Consider the following 19,952-nt stretch of genomic DNA (forward strand, 5'->3'; position numbering starts at 1 on the left):
TTTTGTCCCCAGGCCACCTGCCTGAGGCCTCCCTGTCTGCCCCTGTTCAGTCATTCATTCTTCAGCTTCCAGGCAACTTGGCCCTCAGTCCCTCCTCCAGACACCCTCCACCTAGCTTTTCTTTGAATTTTTTCGACTTAGTTTTTGAAGGGATGTCTGATAGCCATCCCTAGAAGAGGATTACTGTCATGGTTTTGGGTTTTAGTTTATTTCCTGTTTTATGTTGAAGGAGTTTCTCCTCGTGTCATTATTTGTTTTACTTCCTGTCTCAGTCTCTTTCCAGCCCTTCTGATTGCAGATTAAAATCACCTGTCCTTCATTAGTCTTCCATCTCTTGTGTCTTAGTGTATTTTCCCTCTTTTGGTTGTCAGGTTGTCTACATTTCTTCTCTTGTTCATTTGTTTCCTGCCATATCAGTTTGTTATCTTGGTAATTTGCATTTCTTTTGTTGTGTTTGGCCCCATCCTGCTCCTGCATTTTTTGCCTGCCTGTTTGGTTTGTCTGGATTCAGCTTTGGTTATTAAAGCTAACATCTTGTTCTTCAATCTGCCTGTCTGAGTGTCTTACATTCGGGTCTTTTTGAACTGCCAAACATAACAACTAGGCTGCTTAGAAGTACAGGGAGACTTACTCAGACATACTAGCTTTAGGAATGGCATTGTTGGTTGGCTGGTCAGTCACTTAATTCCAGACTGAAATATTTCAACACCTGAAACAATGTTCCCCATGCGTCTTCCTACAGTATGCTGCTGAATCAGGTGCTTCTCGGTTTGAGGACAGCAAACTTCCAAGCGGAAAAAATGGAGTGGACCACATTGTTTGATTTGTAACCTTTAACTGTACAAACAGATTAACCTTTCACCATCATGCCAGTAAGCATGAATATATGTGGAGTCAATCAAATCTCAGAAAGATCACTTGCTTGTTTGATTGTGTGGTTGATTGAGTGACATTGGACTTATATACTACTACTATATCAGTATTTTAAGCTTATCAACATTATCATTTTGAATTGGGCCCAGAATTATATACCAAAAATAAAAAAAAAAAAGTCAGTGTGAAAAGTAAGAATGAATCTGACCTTCTTTGACCCATGATAACAATTGATATTGTTCTGAGTGATGTAAACAGGAGTGTGTTGGCAGTGACCATTGACCTGAAGCATGACAGCATATTTATATAAAAACAATGTATTACAACCTGTTTTCAGCCATGCTAACTGTGTGGCACAAGTTATTTCAGTGTTGTAGGTCAATTGATCAGTCCATCCCTTACATCCAAACTGTAATATCTCAAGAGCCATTGGATCAATTCAATTTTGTACAATAATTCATGTTCCCTCAAGGATTAATTATACTGAATTTGGTCACCCCCTTACTTTTCCTCTAGCACCACCATGAAAAAGCCATTTTTTTTGCAGTTAATCTAATGCTCTCCCATTCCTGTCTCTGCAGGCCTGTTTCTGATAGTGCCTGTTCAAGTGGCCCAGACACCAGCCAACATGTGCACACCGTTGAAGACACTCAATGACAGCCTCAGCCACAGGCGGCGGTACATGGTGAGAGAATGATGGCATGCTTGCAAGCATGTTGGAAACACGTGTATAGTTACCTTGCTAGTAAAATGTTGGTGGCCCCAAGCAGTGTAAGTGACTATGCAGTACAATCCTGACTGCTGAAAACAAACAATTTATCTTGAAGGGAAATTTGACCCACAAATAAATCCATTCTAAATATCATCATCTGTGCATGATGTTCAGTGTATTTTAGGGGTCATTTTTAAGACCTTTATCCACTTCAACTGAGGTTAGTGATTTTCCACCATTTCCAGAATGACTTTCTGAGCCCAGCCAACTTAACAATAACAAGAATCAACAATAGTAACAGTGATGACAGTAAGTAAATAGTTGCAAGTAGTTAATGCTCACGTCTTTGAAACTGTACAGGCTCAGGTTTCTGTGAAGAATTTGTTGTCTCCCCAGGTTGAGGTAACCCTGATGACATAACAGTGATATATAGATAAGGATTATTTTTTCAGACTTGACAAAGCTCAACCAGAGCTACAATAAAGAAGCTGCATTAAAGCCACATTAAAGAACTTTTCACAGGCTAAATAGTGACCTTGACAAATAAACTAACCATGGTGTGTAAAATTGGTGGTCTGACTCTTTAAATTGTCATCTAAATTGATAATTGTCCAAAATAATAATATAAGGGCAAGGGCCGTGGGTTCTCAAACTTTACTGAAAGGTTTAAATCTGATTTTTATTCAAGGTCAGAGACCCGGGATAATTGGCAATAACAAAATAACATTTAATCAATCAATTAATATACATCATATCTTACAACTGTATTTACATGAGTTGTAGATGTTGTGTACCAGAGAAAACAAGATTTAAACAAACAAACAGGTATGGCAGGGGTCCTCAACTTATCCATCATGTACAATATCTTGGCTGTTGTCATAAAATGTTATTTTTAGTCAAGATGAAAATTTGCAGCAGATCTATTCTGTAGAGTTTGTGAGAGAAGACAAACCTCTGTTTTTGCATGTACAGTAATGTTACATGCATGAGCTGCTGTTGTTTATTGGCAAATATTATTTCACAGCAGCAGTATTTGTGGTGTCTAATATATCCATGTGAAACAAATAAACAACTAAAACAACTACTGCTTATCTAATTTTGCCAGAACTCACTGTCATTAAAAGACTAGTGTGTAGGATTTAGTGCATCTGTTAGATTAGATTAGATTAGATTAGATTCAACTTGATTGTCATCGTCAGAGTGCAGCACAGAGACAACAAAATGCATTTTAGCATCCAACCAGAATTGGAAATAGTCATAATATCCAAAATATAAATACATACAGGTAGTGCAATTGGCATGAGGTATAAACAGTATGAGGTAGGTGCAGGTAATGCAATTAATTTCGATGAAATAATAAGACATGTGTAGCAAGGTATGTAAACAAGTGGTGTAGGAGCCAAAGTGAGTATTAGACTGCACATTTATTTATTGTTTTGGTTGCGCACATTCTTGGGATTGATGTAATTTCCGGTGATGGTGAGGGGTGTGGTTTTCATTCATATATTTATCTGTTCACTGGCATGGCAGATTTTATGAGACAAAGAGGGTGAGTGTGGCTCCGATATTTTCTCTTGACCATTATGATTCATTTTGTATATAGTTATTCAGAACGCTTTTGTTTATCACCATTTGTTCAAATAAATAGCCAAATAGAAAGCGCATCTGGACCTCAGAGTGTATTTTTTGTATGTGTCACAGTTAAGAGCCTGCTCAGCCTCTCAGCTGCCTTTTTATTGATAGTAGCCGCTATAAGTGGCATGTGCACAAGATTGTAAGAGGGGGTGTCAGTGTCCATCAATGGGAGGATGGTGGGGGTTGAAGGGGGAGCCATGAGGTGCCAAGAGGGGGTGTCAGTGTCAATGGGAGAGGGATAGGGGTTGGAGGGGGTGCTGCTGGGGGACAGAGTTCAGCATGGTAACAGATCTAAGGAAGAAGCTACTCCTGTGCCTGCTGGTGCAGGAACGGAGGCTCCTGAACCTCCTACCAGATGAGAGGGGGGCAATCAGTCCATGGTTGGGGTGGGAGCTGTCACTGCTGATGCTGCGTGCCCTTCTTAGACACCGCTTGCGCTAGAGGTCCTTGATGGCAGTTAGCTGGGTACCAGTGATGTACTGGGTGGTTTTCACCACCCGTTGCAGGGCCTTCTGCTTGAAGGCTGTGAAGCTACCGTACCATACTGAGATGCAGTTGGTCAGGATGCTTTCAATGGTGCAGCAAAAGAAGTTATTTAGGATTTGAAGAGCCAGGTTAACTTTCTTCAGGCTCTTCAGGAAGTAGAGGCGCTGTTGAGCCTTCTTTATCAGGGTGGAGGAGTTGAGGGTCCAGGGGAGGTCCTCGGAGATGTGGACGCCCAGGAACTTGAAGCTGGAGACACGTTCAACCTCAGCCTCATCGATGTGAATGGGGATGTGACTGCAGCCTTTAGTTTTCCTGTAGTCCACAATGAGCTCCTTGGTCTTCTTGGTGTTGAGGGTCAGGTTGTTTTCAGTGCACCACATTTTCAGCTGCTGAACCTCATACCTGTAAGCTAACTTGTCGTTGTTGTTAATCAGGCCTATCACCGTGGTGTCATCTGTGAACTTGATGATGGAGTTGGAGCCATGCACAGGCACACAGTCATGGAGTGGAAGTCATTAAGGCCCACTGCAGCTGACTGCTTCGGTACCGGTATAATGGTGATGGTCTTGAGGCACGTGGGGACTACTTCCTTGGCCAGTGACAGATTGAAGATGTCAGTGAAGACCCCAGCCAGCTTACTGCACAGGCTTTGAGCATGCGGCCAGGTACGCCATCAGGGCCAGCAGCCTTACAGATGTTCACCCTGCTGAGTGCAGGGAGAGTGTGAGGGGCTGCTCATCTGGGTGGGGAGCAGTTTTGATGGCTGGTTGTGTGTTGTCTTGGTCGAAGCCAGCACAGAAGTTGAGCTCATCAGGGTGGGAGGCATTGCTGGTTGGTGGGGCTGTCTTTCTTGGATTGTCTGTGATGGCCTGGATGCCCTGCCACATGCGGAAGGGGTCGGCGTTGTTGTGGAAGTGCTCCTCAATCTGTAGGTTGTGAGTGTGTTTAGCTTCCCTGATGCCTCTCTTCAGGTTAGCTCTGGATGAGCTGTAGGCTGCTGTGTCGCCAGATCTGAGGGCAGCATCACGTTCCTTTAGTAGAAGGCGGACCTTACTGTTCATCCAAGCCTTTTGGTTGGGGAAAGTTCTTATCTGTTTGTGGGTGGTGATGTTGTCAACACTTTTTGATGTAATCCAGAACGGAGGAGGCATATGAGCCAATGTCTATGGATCCTGAGTCCAGCATGGCCTGGGTGGCAAACATACTCCAGTCTGTGTGTTGGAACTGGTGCTGGAGTATGGCATCCACTCCCTCTGGCCATACTTTAGCAGTTCTGATGGCTTCACACAGCTTCACACGTCTGATGAGTGGTATGTACTTGGGGAGTAGGAGCAATGAGAGGTGATCAGACTGTCCCAGGAGGGTGAGGGGGTGGCTTTGAAAGCCTCAGGAATGTTTGTATAAGCATGGTCTTGGGTTTTTGTCGGGCAGGAGACATTCTGGTGAAATTTGGGGAGAACAGTCCTCAGGTTTGAGTGGTTGAAGTCTCCAGCAACAATAAACGCTCCATCAGGGTGTGCAGTTTGTTGTTTGTGGATAGCAGCATGCAGTTCATTCATTGCTAGTATAGCATTAGCATCCGGGGGGATATAAATTGCAGTTATCGCAGTGGATGTAAACTCCCTAGGCAGGTAAAAAGGCCTGCACTTGATTGTCAGATATTCTAGATTAGTAGAACAGTGGCTCCCGGTGATAACAGAGTCTGTACACCAACTTTTATTCATGTAGATACACAGTCCTCCGCCCCGGTCTTACCGGAGTGCTCTGCTGTTCTGTCCGCTCTGAAGACTGCAGCTCTATCATGTTGTCTGGGATGCTGTTGTTAAGCCACGTTTCAGTGAAAATCATGACGTTGCAGTCCATAAACATTCTCTGTGAGGTCATCCAAAGTCGTAGCTCATCCATTTTGTTCACCAAGGAACAAACATTGGTGAGGAAGATACTGGGTAGCGATAGCCGGTGTGGGGTTAGCAGCAGCTTAGTCCGCAGACCTCCGTGCTCCCCTCTCCTTTGTTTATGATCTCGCCGCCTCCGATGGTTGCTACTGGTCAGCGTAGCTTAGTCAGTCGGCCTTGCTGTCCTGGTGATCTCTTGGGGGAGCTGAAGTTTGTTAAATACACTGCTTGTGCATCAAAATCTTAAATCCAAAAGTTGTTGTCTGCTTTAGGAAGTGTTTGCAAAGCTGTAGTGAACGAACAGACTCGAAATCAATAATAATATAATAACTATATCGTCAATTCTAGTGAGACGCTGAGCCTCGCATTGTGCATGCACTGCCATCTTGTTTTGAAAACAAGCAGTAAGAATGCAGATTACCACCAACTGAATACCCCTCTCCTCAACCCTACCTTTCCAAGTGCAGAGGAGAACCTGTGGTGAAAGGTGAAAACGTGAAAGGCACACTCTAGAGCTGGTGTTTGGTCAGTTCTAGGCTGCATAGAAACAGGGCCATGCAACATGGGGGACCCACTCCCTATGTAGATATAAAGAGCTCATTCTAGGGTCATGAAAACACATCTAATTTTCAGATTCACTAATGAAAACATACTTATGAATATCATATTTAATTTCTGCCATATTCCATATACAGTATATGCCATATATAGATCCCCAATCACAACCAGTTTCACATAAACAATTATGTTATTATTGTTATAGCTTTCTGATTCATGAAATGCACATGCTAATTGTCTTTTTCTTTGTGTTACAGAAGCACAACTTCCCCATCAAGTACACCATTAGGGTTCATCAAAATGAAGTCTTTAAACTATCAAACATCAGCAGAATGGTAAGCGTCACAACACTGTCCCTTTCCTGTCAGGGGACATGGTGTAGGAGATTCCTAAGGTAATGCTTGCCGTGTACCTTACGATTTCCACAAGGCCAGACCTCAGTTTAGTGACTTTATGTCACCAGTCAAGGGTTTCGGTATGGAGACACCAATAATACAATTCCACCAAAATCTGAACCTGCATAACTGTAGTTCACCTGTTCCCCCTCTTCTTTGTTTCTTCCCTATCTATGTACACACTGTTAAGTGCTACAGTGCATTCAGAAATTGTTCATACCCTTCACTTTCACTTTTTGTTATATTACAGCCTTTTTCCAAAATGGATTAAATTCCTTTTTTCGTCTCATCATTCTACACACAATACCCCATAATGACAAAGTGAAGAAGGTTTTTTAGAAAATTTTGAAAATTTATTAAAAATGAAACCCTGAAATATCGCATGTACATAAGTATTCACACCCTTTACTCAGTACTTTGTTGAGGCACCCTTGGCAGCTATTACAGCCTTCTTGTGTATGACACTACAAGCTTGGCACACCTCTATTTGGGGTATTTCTTCCATTCTTCTCTGCAGAGCCTCTCAAGCTCTGTCAGGTTAGATGTGAGCGTCACTGCACAGCTATTTTACTTTCCAGAGTCAATCTGGTTCAAGTCTGGGCTCTGGCTGTGCCACTCAAGGACATTCACAGACTTGTCCCGAAGCCACTACTTTGTTGTCTTGGCTGTGTGCTTAGGGTCATTGTCCTGTTGGAAGGTAAACCTTCGCCCCAGTCTGAGGTCTTGAGCACTCTGGAGCAGGTTTTCATCAAGGACCTCTCTGTATTTTGTTTTGTTCATCTCTCCCTCAATCCTGACTAGTCTCCCAGTTCCTGCCACTGAAAAACATCCCCCAGCATGATGCTGCCACCACCATGCTTCACCATAGGGATGGTATTAGCCCGGTGATGAGACGTGCCTGGTTTCCTCCAGACGTGACGCTTGGCATTCAGGCCAAAGAGTTCAATCTTGGTTTCATCAGACCAGAGAATCTCGTTTCTCATGGTCTGAGAGTCCTTTAGGTGCCTTTTGGCAAACTCAAAGCGGGCTGCCATGTGCCTTTTACTGAGTAGAGACTTTCATCTGGCCCCTCTACCATAAAGGTCTGATTGGTGGAGTGCTGCAGAGATGGTTGTCCTTCTGGTAGGTTCTCCCACCTCCACAGAGGAACACTGGAGTTCTGTCAGAGTGACCATCAGGTTCTTGGTCACCTTCCTGACCAAGACCCTTCTCCCTCGATTGCTCAGTTTGGCCGGGCGGCCAGCTCTAGGACGAGTCCTGGTAGTTCCAAACTTCTTCCATTTCCAAAAGATGGAGACCACTGTGCTCTTCGGGTCCTTGTACCCTTTTCTGGAGCTGTGCCTTGATACAACCCTGCCTTGGAGGTCTACAGACAATTCCTTTGACTTCAATTCTTGGTTTCAGCTCTGACATGCAATGTCAACGGTGGGACCTTATATAGACATGTGTGTGCCTCTTCCAAATCATGTCCAATCAATTGAATGTACTACAGGTGTACTACTCAATCAACTTGTAGAAACATCTCAAGGATTATCAGTGGAAACAGGATGTACAGTGCCTCGCAAAAGTATTCACCCCGTTAGCTTTTTACCTATTTTGTTACATTACGACCTGTAATTCAAATATTTTTTTGGTTGAATTTTATGTCAAGGATCTGCACAAAATAGTCTAAGTTGGTGAAGTGAAATGAGAAAAATATATATAAAAAAGAATTTTAAAAAATAAAAAACTGAAAATTGGCACGTGCATATGTATTCACCCCCTTTGCTATGAAGGCCCTAAAAAGTTCTGATGCAACCAATTACCTTCAGAAGTTGCATAATTAGTGAAACAAAGTCCACCTGAGTGCAATCTAAGTGTCACATGATCTGTCAGTATAAACAAACCTTTTCTGATAGGCCCCAGAGGCTGCAACACCACTAAGCAAGAGGCATCACACCATGAAGACCACAGAGCTCTCCAAACAAGTCAGGGACAAAGTTCTTGAGAAGTACAAGTCAGGGTTGGGTAATGGGCAAAAATCCCAGTGGCAAGATGTGGCAAGCTCATAGAGACTTATCCAAAGGACTTGCAGATGTAATTGGCACAAAAGGTGGCTCTATAAAGTACTGACTTTAGGGGGGTGACTAGTTATGCACGCTAAAGTTTTCTGTTATTTTTCCCTATTTGTTGTTTGCTTCAAAATAAAAAAAAAATCACATCTTCAAAGTTGTAGGCATGTTCTGTAAATGATGGAAACCCTCAAACAATCCATTTTAATTCCAGGTTGTGAGGCAACAAAACATGAAAAATGCCAAGGGGGGTGAATACTTTTGCAAGCCACTGCACCTGAAAGTTCAAAATCTTACTGTTGGTCTACAAAGCATTAAATGGTCTAGGACCGAAATATATTTTAGATTTATTAACTCCATATGAAGTATCCAGGCCTCTCAGGTCATCAGGGACAGGTCTATTACGTGTTCCCAGAATGAGAACCAAACAAAGTGAAGCAGCTTTCAGTTATTATGCTCCTCACCTGTGGAACACTCTCCCTGCACACCTGAGGTCTGCACCAACTGTCAGCTCATTTAAATCAGGGTTGAAAACATTATTATTTGCTACAGCTTTTACTTAAAGTAAATATATTTGCTCAATGACTTTAATCATTCTTAATGCTAAATTATTGTCTTTTACTGGTGTTTGTTTTTAATTTTCCTTTGACTGTATTTTATTTTTATTTTTCTATTCTCTTCTAATCTCTTTCTTTCTTTCTTTGAAATGTATGATTTTAATGTACTTTTATGCTTCTGTAAAGCACTTTGAATTGCCTGGTGTATGAATTGTGCTATACAAATAAATTTGCCTTGCCTTACCTTGCCTCTGCAACATCGCGTGGCAGATGGGGACGGTGCCTCTGGACTGGCAGACTGGGGTGGTGGTTCCTCTGTTTAAAAAGGGGGACCGGAGGGTGTGTTCCAACTATCAGGGGATCACACTCCTCAGCCTCCCTGGGAAAGTCTATTCAAGGGTACTGGAGAGGAGAATCCGGCTAATAGTCGAACCTCAGATTCAGGAGGAACAGTGCAGTTTTCGTCCTGGCCGTGGAACACTGGACCAGCTCTGTACCCTCCACAGGGTGCTTGAGAGTTCATGGGAGTTTGCCCAGCCAGTCAGCATGTGTTTTGTGGACTTGGAGAAGGCATTCGACTGTGTCCCTTGCGTCATTCTGTGGGAGGTGCTCTGAAAGTATGGGGTTGGAGGCCCTCTGCTGAGGGCTGTACAGTCCCTGTACAACCGGAGCAGGAGCTTGGTCCGCATTGCCAGCAGTAAGTCGGACCTGTTCCCGGTGCATGATGGACTCTGGCAGGGCTGCCCTTTGTCACCGGTTCTGTTCATTATTTTTATGGACAGAATTTCTAGGCGCAGCCAGGGGCCGGAGGGGGTTTGGTTCGGGAGCCGGCAGATTTCGTCTCTGCTTTTTGCGGATGATGTTGTCTTGTTGGCTCCCTTGAGCCAGGAGCTTCAGCATGCACTGGGGCGGTTCACAGCCGAGTGTGAAGCAGCTGGGATGAGAGTCAGCACCTCCAAGTCCGAGGCCATGGTTCTCGACCGTAAAAAGGTGGCTTGCTCCCTCCAGGTTGGGGGAGAGTTCCTGCCTCAAGTGAAGGAGTTTAAGTATCTTGGGATCTTGTTCACGAGTGAGAGAAGGATGGAGCGTGAGATTGACAGGCGGATTGGTGCAGCGGCAACAGAAATGCGGTCACTGTATCGGTCTGTCGTGGTGAAGAGGGAGCTGAGCCGAAAGGCGAAGCTCTCGATTTACCGGTCAATCTACGTTCCTACCCTCACCTATGGTCATGAACTTTGGGTCATGACTGAAAGAAAGAGGTCCTGGATACAAGCGGCTGAAATGAGTGTCCTCCGCAGGGTGGCAGGGTGCTCCCTTAGAGATAGAGTCAGAGAGTAGAGTTGCTGCTCCTCCACATCGAGAGGAGTCAGCTGAGGTGGCTCGGGCATCTCTGTCAGATGCCCTCTGGATGCCTCCCTAGGGAGGTGTTCCAGACATGCCCCACCAGGAGGAGGCCCCGAGGAAGACCCAGGACATGCTGGAGAGACTATGTCGCTTGGCTGACCTGGGAATGCCTCGGGATCCCACCGGAAGAACTAGAGGAAGTGTCCGGGGAGAGGGAAGTTTGGGCGTCCCTGCTCAGACTGCTGCCCCCACGACCCGGCCCCGGATAATGCGGGAGAAGATGAATGAATGGATGGATACTTTTAATGAATTTGCAAAAATTTCTAAAAAACCTTTTCACTTTGTGATTATGGGGTATTGTGTGTAGATTGATGAGACAAGCAAAGGAACTTAATCCATTTTGAAAAGGCTGTAATATAACAAAATGTGGGGAAAGTGGTGTGAATGCTTTCTGAATGCACTGTATATGGTGATGTTTTGTTGTGTACATGCTGATGCAATATCAGAATTAATTTGTCAGTCTTTATGATTCTTCCTCATGTCACATTCATGTAATCTGCTAAACCTATTAATTACACTTCTCTTCTCCACCCATCAGAGGTTACAGGTGGAGGGGTTGGATGAGCTAGTTCTCCAGAGGTTGTGGTTCCAGGTCAATCAAGGAGTGTTAAAAAAGGTAGGACTGTAGACTCAAAGATGCACTTTCTCAGATTTTGTCCAAAACCAATTATTTTATTTCCCTTGTAAACATTTGTGTGATTTGTTGAAACTGGGTCAAAGGATATTCACAAATATAAGTTGCAAGTTGAAAATACATCACATACTTCAGCAACTCACTTCTGACATGTTTCCATGTATTTAGTATTTGTGACAAATCATAAGACTAAACTTTCAGCAAAAATCAATAAAGATGTCATTATAGTCCGATTTTTCCTTTTGTTTAGTCAATACACTTAAGGCGGTGCCTCACCTGAGCTGCTGACAGTCCAGCAGGTTGCATTTGTGGAGCAACACCCCTCCAGCTCTCTTTTCTCTGTTAATGTCTCAAAAACCCGGGGACTGGGTCTTCAGCCCATGTAATTCTTTTGTCCAAAACATCAAATCGAACATGTCTCCAGTCTCACATGTCAGTTAGTTCTGAGACTCACACACACCCTAATACCAAAGTAAAAGACTGTTCTGAAATTCCTTCACATGCTTACAGTCTTAACAGGCACTAGGATGCTGTTTGACAATTACAGACAAGTAGACACTTGACTGTTTGCAAATGCTTTGTGTGGATATTGGGAAAACCTCTTTTTCTCCCACAATTTTTTCCATAGTGACTTTCATTAATGTTGTTTAGATGAGAAACATTGACACACATTTCACACATTTATTTTTGTCTGTGTACAAGGCATCAAAGGTCGACTGGATAAGATAGTTGAGCATGTTGTTTTTTGGCTTAAAGAGCATTGTGTGTAAAAAACAAAACAAAAAAAACTCTCAAAGACAAATTGAAATTTCAGATCATCCGAGTTATGACAGAGAGACATCCTTCACGACCATACATGGCTGAGTTGGAAAGACGCTTCAAGGATGCAGAGGGAGTCTTTGTCCTGTCGCATCATACTGAGGTAAGCTAGTGTTCACATATCAATACCACAGCTCTATTAAATGCCTCATCAAATGAAGCAGTTCAGTGAGTAAGGGAATTTCCCTCAAACTATAAGGCTCAGGGAATATTGATCCTATTTCTAAATACTGAGAATGAATGTCCTCATCACTAGAAAATTAAATGTGACTCCTTTAATCCAACAAGAATTCAGAAAGAGTGAAGAGTGAATTTAGGATGGAGTGGAGGGGGGTTAAGTGGTGTGAGGAGGGTGCTGTTAATTGCAGTTAATTTGCCCATTCCTCGTCTCCAGATTCTGGGCCACTCCCACTGTCTTTGGTGTAGCCAGAGATGGTTTTCAGGCCTCTCCAGACCTCTCTGACATTGTTCCCTGGAGGGTGTTCCTCCAGCTTCCTCCTGTAGCTGTCTTTGACTCTCTTAATCTCCCTTTTCAACTCCCTCTCCACCCACCTCAGCTCATTTTTGTCCCCATATCTAAAAGCCCCTCTCTTCCCATTTAGTGGGGCTTTTAGTTCTGTGGACACCTAGTGTTTGTTATTTGGGAAACACCGTACCATCCTGGTAGGTACAGTATTCTCCACACAAGTTTACATTGTCTGTGATACAGGTTGTTAAACCGTTAATATCCTCTCTGTGTGAACTGCACATCACTTTCCAGCCAGTGTTGTCAAAGCAGTCCCCCAGGGCCATACTGGTCTCCTCAGACCATCTCTTCACGTGCCTTATGGTTGGCAGTTGTGTATTCACCAAAGGTATGTAGGCAGGGAGCAGACGAACCAGGTTGTGATCAGAGTAGCCCGGTGGGTGGAGGAGTAAAGAACTGTATACTTCCTTTGTGTTTTGGATACAGTAAGTCCAAGGTTCTGTTGTCTCTGATGTGGCATTTAACATTAACATACTGTATTTATATAGCGCTTTTCTAGTCTGACGACCACTCAAAGCTTTTATAAGTCTGCATTCACCCATTTGCACACACGTTCGTAGTCATCTTCTCATTACGAGCATTGTCCAGTCACACAAATTCACACTGGCACAGCATCTGTGACAATTTTGGGTTCAGTGTCTTGCCCAAGGATACTTTAACATAAGTGGATGACTGCTCTACCTCCTGAGCCACAGCCGCCAGGTATGGAAAGTGGAAGAAGTCCTGATGTACACTGTTATTGCGATGACTTGTGAGAACTCCCTCTGGAGGTAATATGGCTGAATGCTAGCAGCTAGCAGCTCTATGTCTCTCATGCAGCCTTGTTCCTTTACAGGCCTGCATCTGTTAAGGTTTGGAAAATAACCAAGAAACAAAAAGTACACTCAAACTGAGTGTAGATGGATAAACAAACAAAAGGAGCTCCATAACACAAATAAACCAAATTTATTTTAACAATAATGAAGAAACAAAAAGTGCACTCAAACTGAGTGGAGACAAAAGAACAAGCAAAAGGAGCCCCATAACACAGGTTGAGGCAAGGCACAAACGCTGACAGGGTAGGTAGGCACTGAAACAAAAAGCACGCTGTGTAGCACACACACTCATCATGGGCAACGTGAGGTCGCTGGCAAATAAGGCGGATGAGCTAACAGCACTTGCCAGGAGTCAGAGGGAGTACTGGGAGTGCAGTCTGATGTGTTTTACGTAGACATGGTTGCACCAGGACATACCCGACAACAACGTCTCCATCAGTGGCTTTCAGACTGTTCGGGCCAACTGAGATTGCACCGATAGCGGTAAGCGTAAAGGAGGGGGGCTTGCCATTTAGTACAGTAACAACCGATGGTGTAATCCTGGTCATATTACCAACAAAGAACGTACCTGTTGCTGGACATTGAACTGTTGGCTGTTGGGCTCAGGCCATATTATTTGCCCAGGGAGTTTTCACATGCCATTATCATAGCTGTTTACATCCCCCCCTCTGCCAACCCACCTTCAGCATGTGACGTCATTCACTCCGCTGTAGCCCGTCTGCAAACTCAATGCCCGAGTGCATTCATCACTATCTTGGGTGACTTCAACCACGTCGCCATGGCAACAACACTGCCCAACTTCACTCAGTATGTGAGCTGCCCTACAAGAGAGGAGAGAACCATGGACTTGCTGTATGCTAATGCCAAGGATGCATACAGCTGCTCCCCCCTCCCCTCTCTGGGTAGGTCAGACCACAACCTTGTGCACCTCAATCCCTGTTATGTGCCTCTGGTGAAGAGTCAGCCTGTGACAACAAGGACAATGAGGAGATGGTCAGAGGAGACATACGAGACACTGCAGGGCTGTTTTGAGGTGACAGGCACAATAATACTCACAGTCATGTGAGTATTATTGTGAGGTGGCAGGCACTCTGTGAGCCGCATGGGGAGGACATCGATGGGCTCAAAGAGTGCTTCACGGACTATATCACTTTCTGTGTGGACTCCACTGTCCCAGCCAGGACTGTCCATTGTTATGCAAATAACAAGCCAACACTGGTGCCCCGCAGGGGACTGTTCTCTCTCCCTTCCTCTTCACCCTCTACACCACAGACTTCAACTATTGCACAGAGACCTGCCGAATATTTGGTGCGATAGTTGGATGTATCAGTAAGGGTGATGAAGATGAGTACAGGGCTGTTGTGGACAACTTTGTCACATGGTGTGAGCAGAACCATCTGCAACTAAACGTAGCAAAGACTAAGGAACTGGTAGTGGACCTGAGGAGAACCAAGGCACCGGTGACCCCTGTTTCCATCCAGGGGGTCAGTGTGGACATTGTGGAATACTACAAGTACCTGGGGGTACATATTGACAATAAACTGGACTGGGCAAAGAAGACTGATGCTCTTTACAGGAAGGGCCAGAGTCATCTCTATTTTCTGAGGCGACTGAGGTCCTTCAACATCTGTTGGACTATGCTCAGGATGTTCTATGAGTCTTTGGTGGCTAATGCTATTCTGTATGCAGTTGCTTGCTGGGGCAGCAGGCTAAGGATGGCAGACACCAACAGACTCAACAAACTGATCCGCAAGGCCAGTGACGTTGTGGAAATGGAGTGTGACTCTCTGACAGTGGTGTCAGAGAGGACGATGCTGACTAAGCTACAGGCTATCTTGGACAACATCTCACACCCACTTCATGATGTGCTGGTCAGGCACAAGAGTACTGAAGACAGAACACCACAGGAAATCATTCCTGCCTGTGGCCATCAATCTGTACAACTCCTCCCTCTGAATGGCTCTTGTCTAAGTATATATATTTTGTCTCAGTATATATATTTTGTTTAGTTATCAGTATATATATTTTGTTTTTTTTACATATATATTTTTTTCTCTTTCACTTGCACTACATATTTATCTCTTCTATCTCCTCTATTATGTCTTCTATATCTTCTATATCTCTTCTATCTCTTCTTCATCTCTTCTATTTCTTCTATTCTTGTAAGGAGCACCTGTAACTAAAACAATTTTCCCTAGGGGATCAATAAAGTATTTCTGAATCTGAATCTGAAAGTGGCAGTCCAAACAAAAGAAAACCAACACAGACATCAACTGCACTAGAGAGAAACGCTACTGAGTACTCACACTGGGTATCGAACAAGGAAGCCACAAATGAATCAGGACAGTCTGGCAACAGGTGACAAAGGGAACCTCCCTTTCTTCCTGTGCCCTTAATCAGGCTGATGCGTGCCAGGTGCACTGCTGAGAGGGCGGAGCCACGTAGTGCAAGACACACCCAGTAGACAGGCGGGAATAGACAGACAGCCGAATAACAATAAGGATGTTTCCGTACGAGCGGCAGCCTGTTACAGCAGCTCTCTAGACTCTTAGGAGTTTTTCTTCTCTTTTTCTATTTTCTTGTGTGTCTTTTTTATCCATTCTAGTTCTTTGGAATTTGCCCTTGCGGGACGAATAAAGGAATATTGAATTGAATTTAAAAGGGGAAATTAAATACTAGGAAACAGACAGCTTGCGGATCATAACAGCATCCCCTCTTCCTTCTCCTTATTTCGGCAGGGATCTCCAGTCTTTCCACTGGGAGTACCTTAGTGTTACACAGTGCTAATAACTGTTACTGTCGTAAACAATGGAGCCGTGGCTGAATGCACCTCCTGAAGTGGTGTTCAATAGTCCAGAAAAGAGTAAAAAGCATATCATTCGTCTCACCAGCTGTACACCTGTATTTGAACACATTCGCCCCAGACTAGTGATAGAAGAAACATCAAAAAAAGCACAAAAACACACTAAAACAAAGAAAAGCGGTTGGTAGCTGCTATAACTTATTGCCAGAAGACAGTGTGATACGCTACTTGAGTGTTGCATTCAGGAAGTTCAGTTTTTTGTGTTTATGAATTGCCTTGGGGGCTGGATTGAAAGGTCTTCCTGGCCATATATGACCCAGAGACCTTTTGTAAATGTACTTCAGACTGTGCAAGTGTCTGTGGACCCATGGGCGTGTTGGTCTCATAATGAGGTGTGGTCAAGTGTATTGTTGGCACATTGCTATCTTGAGGCAGCAGAAAGCAATTGTGCCATTGATCAACAGAAACCTGGTCTAAAGTCAATGTCAAGTCAAAGTCAAGTTTTTTCTTGCTACTTAAAGGGCACATTAGTAAGACAGACACCTGCTTCGCCTGAGAGAGCTTTGGCGGATTTATGCTGCTCCCATAGAAGGTCTGCTCACTCGCTTTCACTTTTCACTATATGAGCAGATCCATTTCCTCAGCAGAAGAAGGCCCACTTATTACATTTAGCCTTTACATTGCTGTTTCTCACTCATGCATGTGTCTCTGTGTGTTTTCATGTGTGTTCAGGTGTTCCAGCAGGAGCTTCCAGAAACAATCCAGGACACTTGGGACCATTTGACAGAAGAGCCTGACAGAGTGCCACAGTCCAGATGGCGATTTGTCTCCCCAAAATCCCTCATGGACAACTTCTGCCATACCATGCACTGCCTCTTCAGTGAGTGCTTTACCACCACAGAAGTGCAGCAGAACTGTAAGTATGATGTGCAAAACCTTCCAGTGATAGTACAGGCCGTAACTTAAAACTTAATTAAAAAGAATAAAAAACATGTCCTATTTTCCAATGTGAATGTACTATAATAACAGGGACCCACACATAAACAGAACAAGCTGTGTAAAGAACAACTTAAAGCAAATAAAAATTATGAGCTTGTCTACACTGCAAAGGCAGGACATTCTAGTTTAGGAATTTAGCAAAGCAAGCATGTTATTGTGGATGTGCATTTTTTCACACTGATGGATGATACACTGTGTGTGTGAATATGCATCACAGTGGATGTTACTATTGGTATCTTGGTATCCTGATGATTTTTACAGTCTTTCATACCCTCAAAATCATATCATAACATTACTATAATGCAGTCAACAAAATGCACTTCTGTTGCATTCTTGTAGTAGCTTGAATGATGTGGTTGCACAATAGTAACGTTCAAGGTGGACCCAAGTGCAGGGCACAGACACAGAGGTGAAGTGAAGTTATGAACATGTATTCTAAGATGATGGGGAATGGAGATGGAGTGTAGAGGAGATAATGGCTGGCAGATGCTGAGGACAGTGGGTGATGGGAGATGACAGAGTGTGGCTGGGTAAAAACAGGGCAAGGGTGTGAGAGTGGCTTGCTGGAGAGGTGCAGTGATAGCAGGCAGACAGATGTGAGGTGATCATGGGGCACACAGGGAAAAGACAGCAAGTAAACAACTTGCTAGGAACATGAGAAATACTTTTCAGGATAACTACACAAAAGAGGCCCGAAGCATATAACAATTACTATAGTTCAGAAAACAATTTCACACCAAATGGGTGAAGTGAGGCCTGCATATTAAACCACAAAATTGTAACATGAGTATAAAACATATGTTGCCATCTCTAGCTCAAGTCGCTCATTGATATATGCAGATGACACATTGAGCTTGTGACATACATCTCTGCTGCCACCATGTTGCAGCAGATTCTAACTGGTTTGAATAGTAGAAAATGCCAGACTTTGTGCTGCTTTTGGTTGTTCCAATGAAAGATATGCCAAAATCAAGCAAGAGGAAATAACATTTCACAGATGAAAAGTTATTTAACAATATTTTGCTGTTATAAATGTGTTGAGTTTGCTGTATCACAAGAAGTTATCATTATTTTAAGCTAAGATAACTGTCCAGGTACTAAAAATAGGCAAATTTATATTAGATTACAATTTTTATTTGTTATGTATCAGTAAGATGCTGGAAATTAAACCAATACCTATTCATTTGAAAACTCCATCCAGACACACACACACACACACACACACACACACACACACACACACACACACACACACACACACACACACACAAACACACACACTGCAAACTGTAATGCACAGGTGCTACTGCAGTAGTGTCATTCAGACTGTTTTTTATAGCAATTGCAACATATATGTTGCACTGTATAGCCTGGGTTAAAATATTCTCTTGACTCTTGAGCAGGGGCATAATTGTGACATCCAGTTGTGTAACATGGAGACTGAGCACATGTGACTGCCTACTTCAAAAGCAATGCCACACTGTTATGTTTCTGAGGTAGACTTAATACCTATTAAACTTCTGAGGAGGGATTTAATAAGGCAGTCAACATTTTAAACTTTAATTTGATAGTATTATATACTAACTGTACTATCTGTTTCATTGTTCATTTCATGCAAATACCAATTGCCACTGTGCATCACAATCACAGAATCTGTTTGCTGTAAATTGCACAAACTGTCATCACTACTGCAGCCAACACATGACACCTTTCTGTAGCAAATGGCGAAGTAATGAGTAACAAGACATCAGTGTCCTTCTCAGCTGAGTGAGTAAACTGGTGGCCCTATACTCAAAACACACCACAGTGCAAACCTGTTGCCTCTTTATGTTAACCCCGTGAAAATGGACACTGCAGTTCTGTATTTTATTTATGTGATCTGTGCTCACAACAAAGAAGCAGTGAATGCCAAATGTGAAATGTGCCATATGTGTATATGTATATGAAATGTGTTATAAAATGCTTAAATCTACATATTAACCTGAATTGACTCAATTTTCTTACTCACAAGGTTAAAAAACATTTCATACAGGAAAGCCTCATATAATGTGCTCTACTTATAGTAACATGTGTTTAGTGTGCTTTTGATCCATTTATATGAAGCTGCTGTCACAGGTTAATCAGTTTGTGATTTTCACAGAGCCTTTCACAGAGGTTCTGTCACATCACTGTTAAACCTCAGAATTACATTACATACATAAAATATGTACCAAATTAAGTTTCAGTCTCTTTTTAGGTTGGCCCATGACATAAATTCAATTTAAATGTCAATAACATTAAATTTTCCTATACCCAGTGGAACTGCCTGTTCAGTAAAGCTGGTCAGGTTTGGGACCCCCACAAAGCGTGGGGGTCCCAAACCCCATGGGATAACCCCGTGGGATAACTCACATTAAAGAAAATGTTCAACATTTTCTTTGGGAAATGCACATATTCACTGTCTTGCTGAGAGTTAAATGAGAAGATTGACACCGCTCTTATGTCCATCCATTAAATAAGAATTCTTAAATACAGCTAGCAGCCAATCAGCATAGGATTAAGATGGGGAACAGGAGAAACAGTTGCCTGATTTTGTCCAAAGGTAACAAAATTTGCCTACCAGCACCTCTAAAACTCACTGATTAGCAAATACAGCTGGAACTATTTTGTATGTGATTCGTCAAAAAGTTGAATCCCGACACACACACACACACACACACACACACACACGCATCACACACACACGCATCACACACACACATGCACACACTCGCACATTAGGTTATCGTCACTTTTGGGGACATTACATAT

General features: G+C 43.2%; 1 protein-coding gene across 2 annotated transcripts in view; it reads left to right on the forward strand.

Annotated features, from left to right (window-relative positions):
* il34 (interleukin 34) overlaps window positions 1-19,952 on the forward strand; it is a 44,165-nt gene that overhangs the window by 17,330 nt on the left and 6,883 nt on the right. For both annotated transcript variants that reach the window (XR_013077251.1, XM_076732578.1), the window contains exons 3-7: window positions 1,455-1,558; window positions 6,417-6,494; window positions 11,105-11,182; window positions 12,015-12,122; window positions 16,896-17,079. Coding sequence is in view for 1 of the 2 variants with exons in the window: in XM_076732578.1 (XP_076588693.1) it covers window positions 1,455-1,558; window positions 6,417-6,494; window positions 11,105-11,182; window positions 12,015-12,122; window positions 16,896-17,079 (552 nt within the window). In the remaining variant the exon portion in view is untranslated. The remainder of the gene's footprint in view (window positions 1-1,454; window positions 1,559-6,416; window positions 6,495-11,104; window positions 11,183-12,014; window positions 12,123-16,895; window positions 17,080-19,952) is intronic.

Source organism: Chaetodon auriga, chromosome 6 (genome assembly GCF_051107435.1).
Source record: "Chaetodon auriga isolate fChaAug3 chromosome 6, fChaAug3.hap1, whole genome shotgun sequence".
NCBI classification, from domain to species: Eukaryota; Metazoa; Chordata; class Actinopteri; order Chaetodontiformes; family Chaetodontidae; genus Chaetodon; species Chaetodon auriga.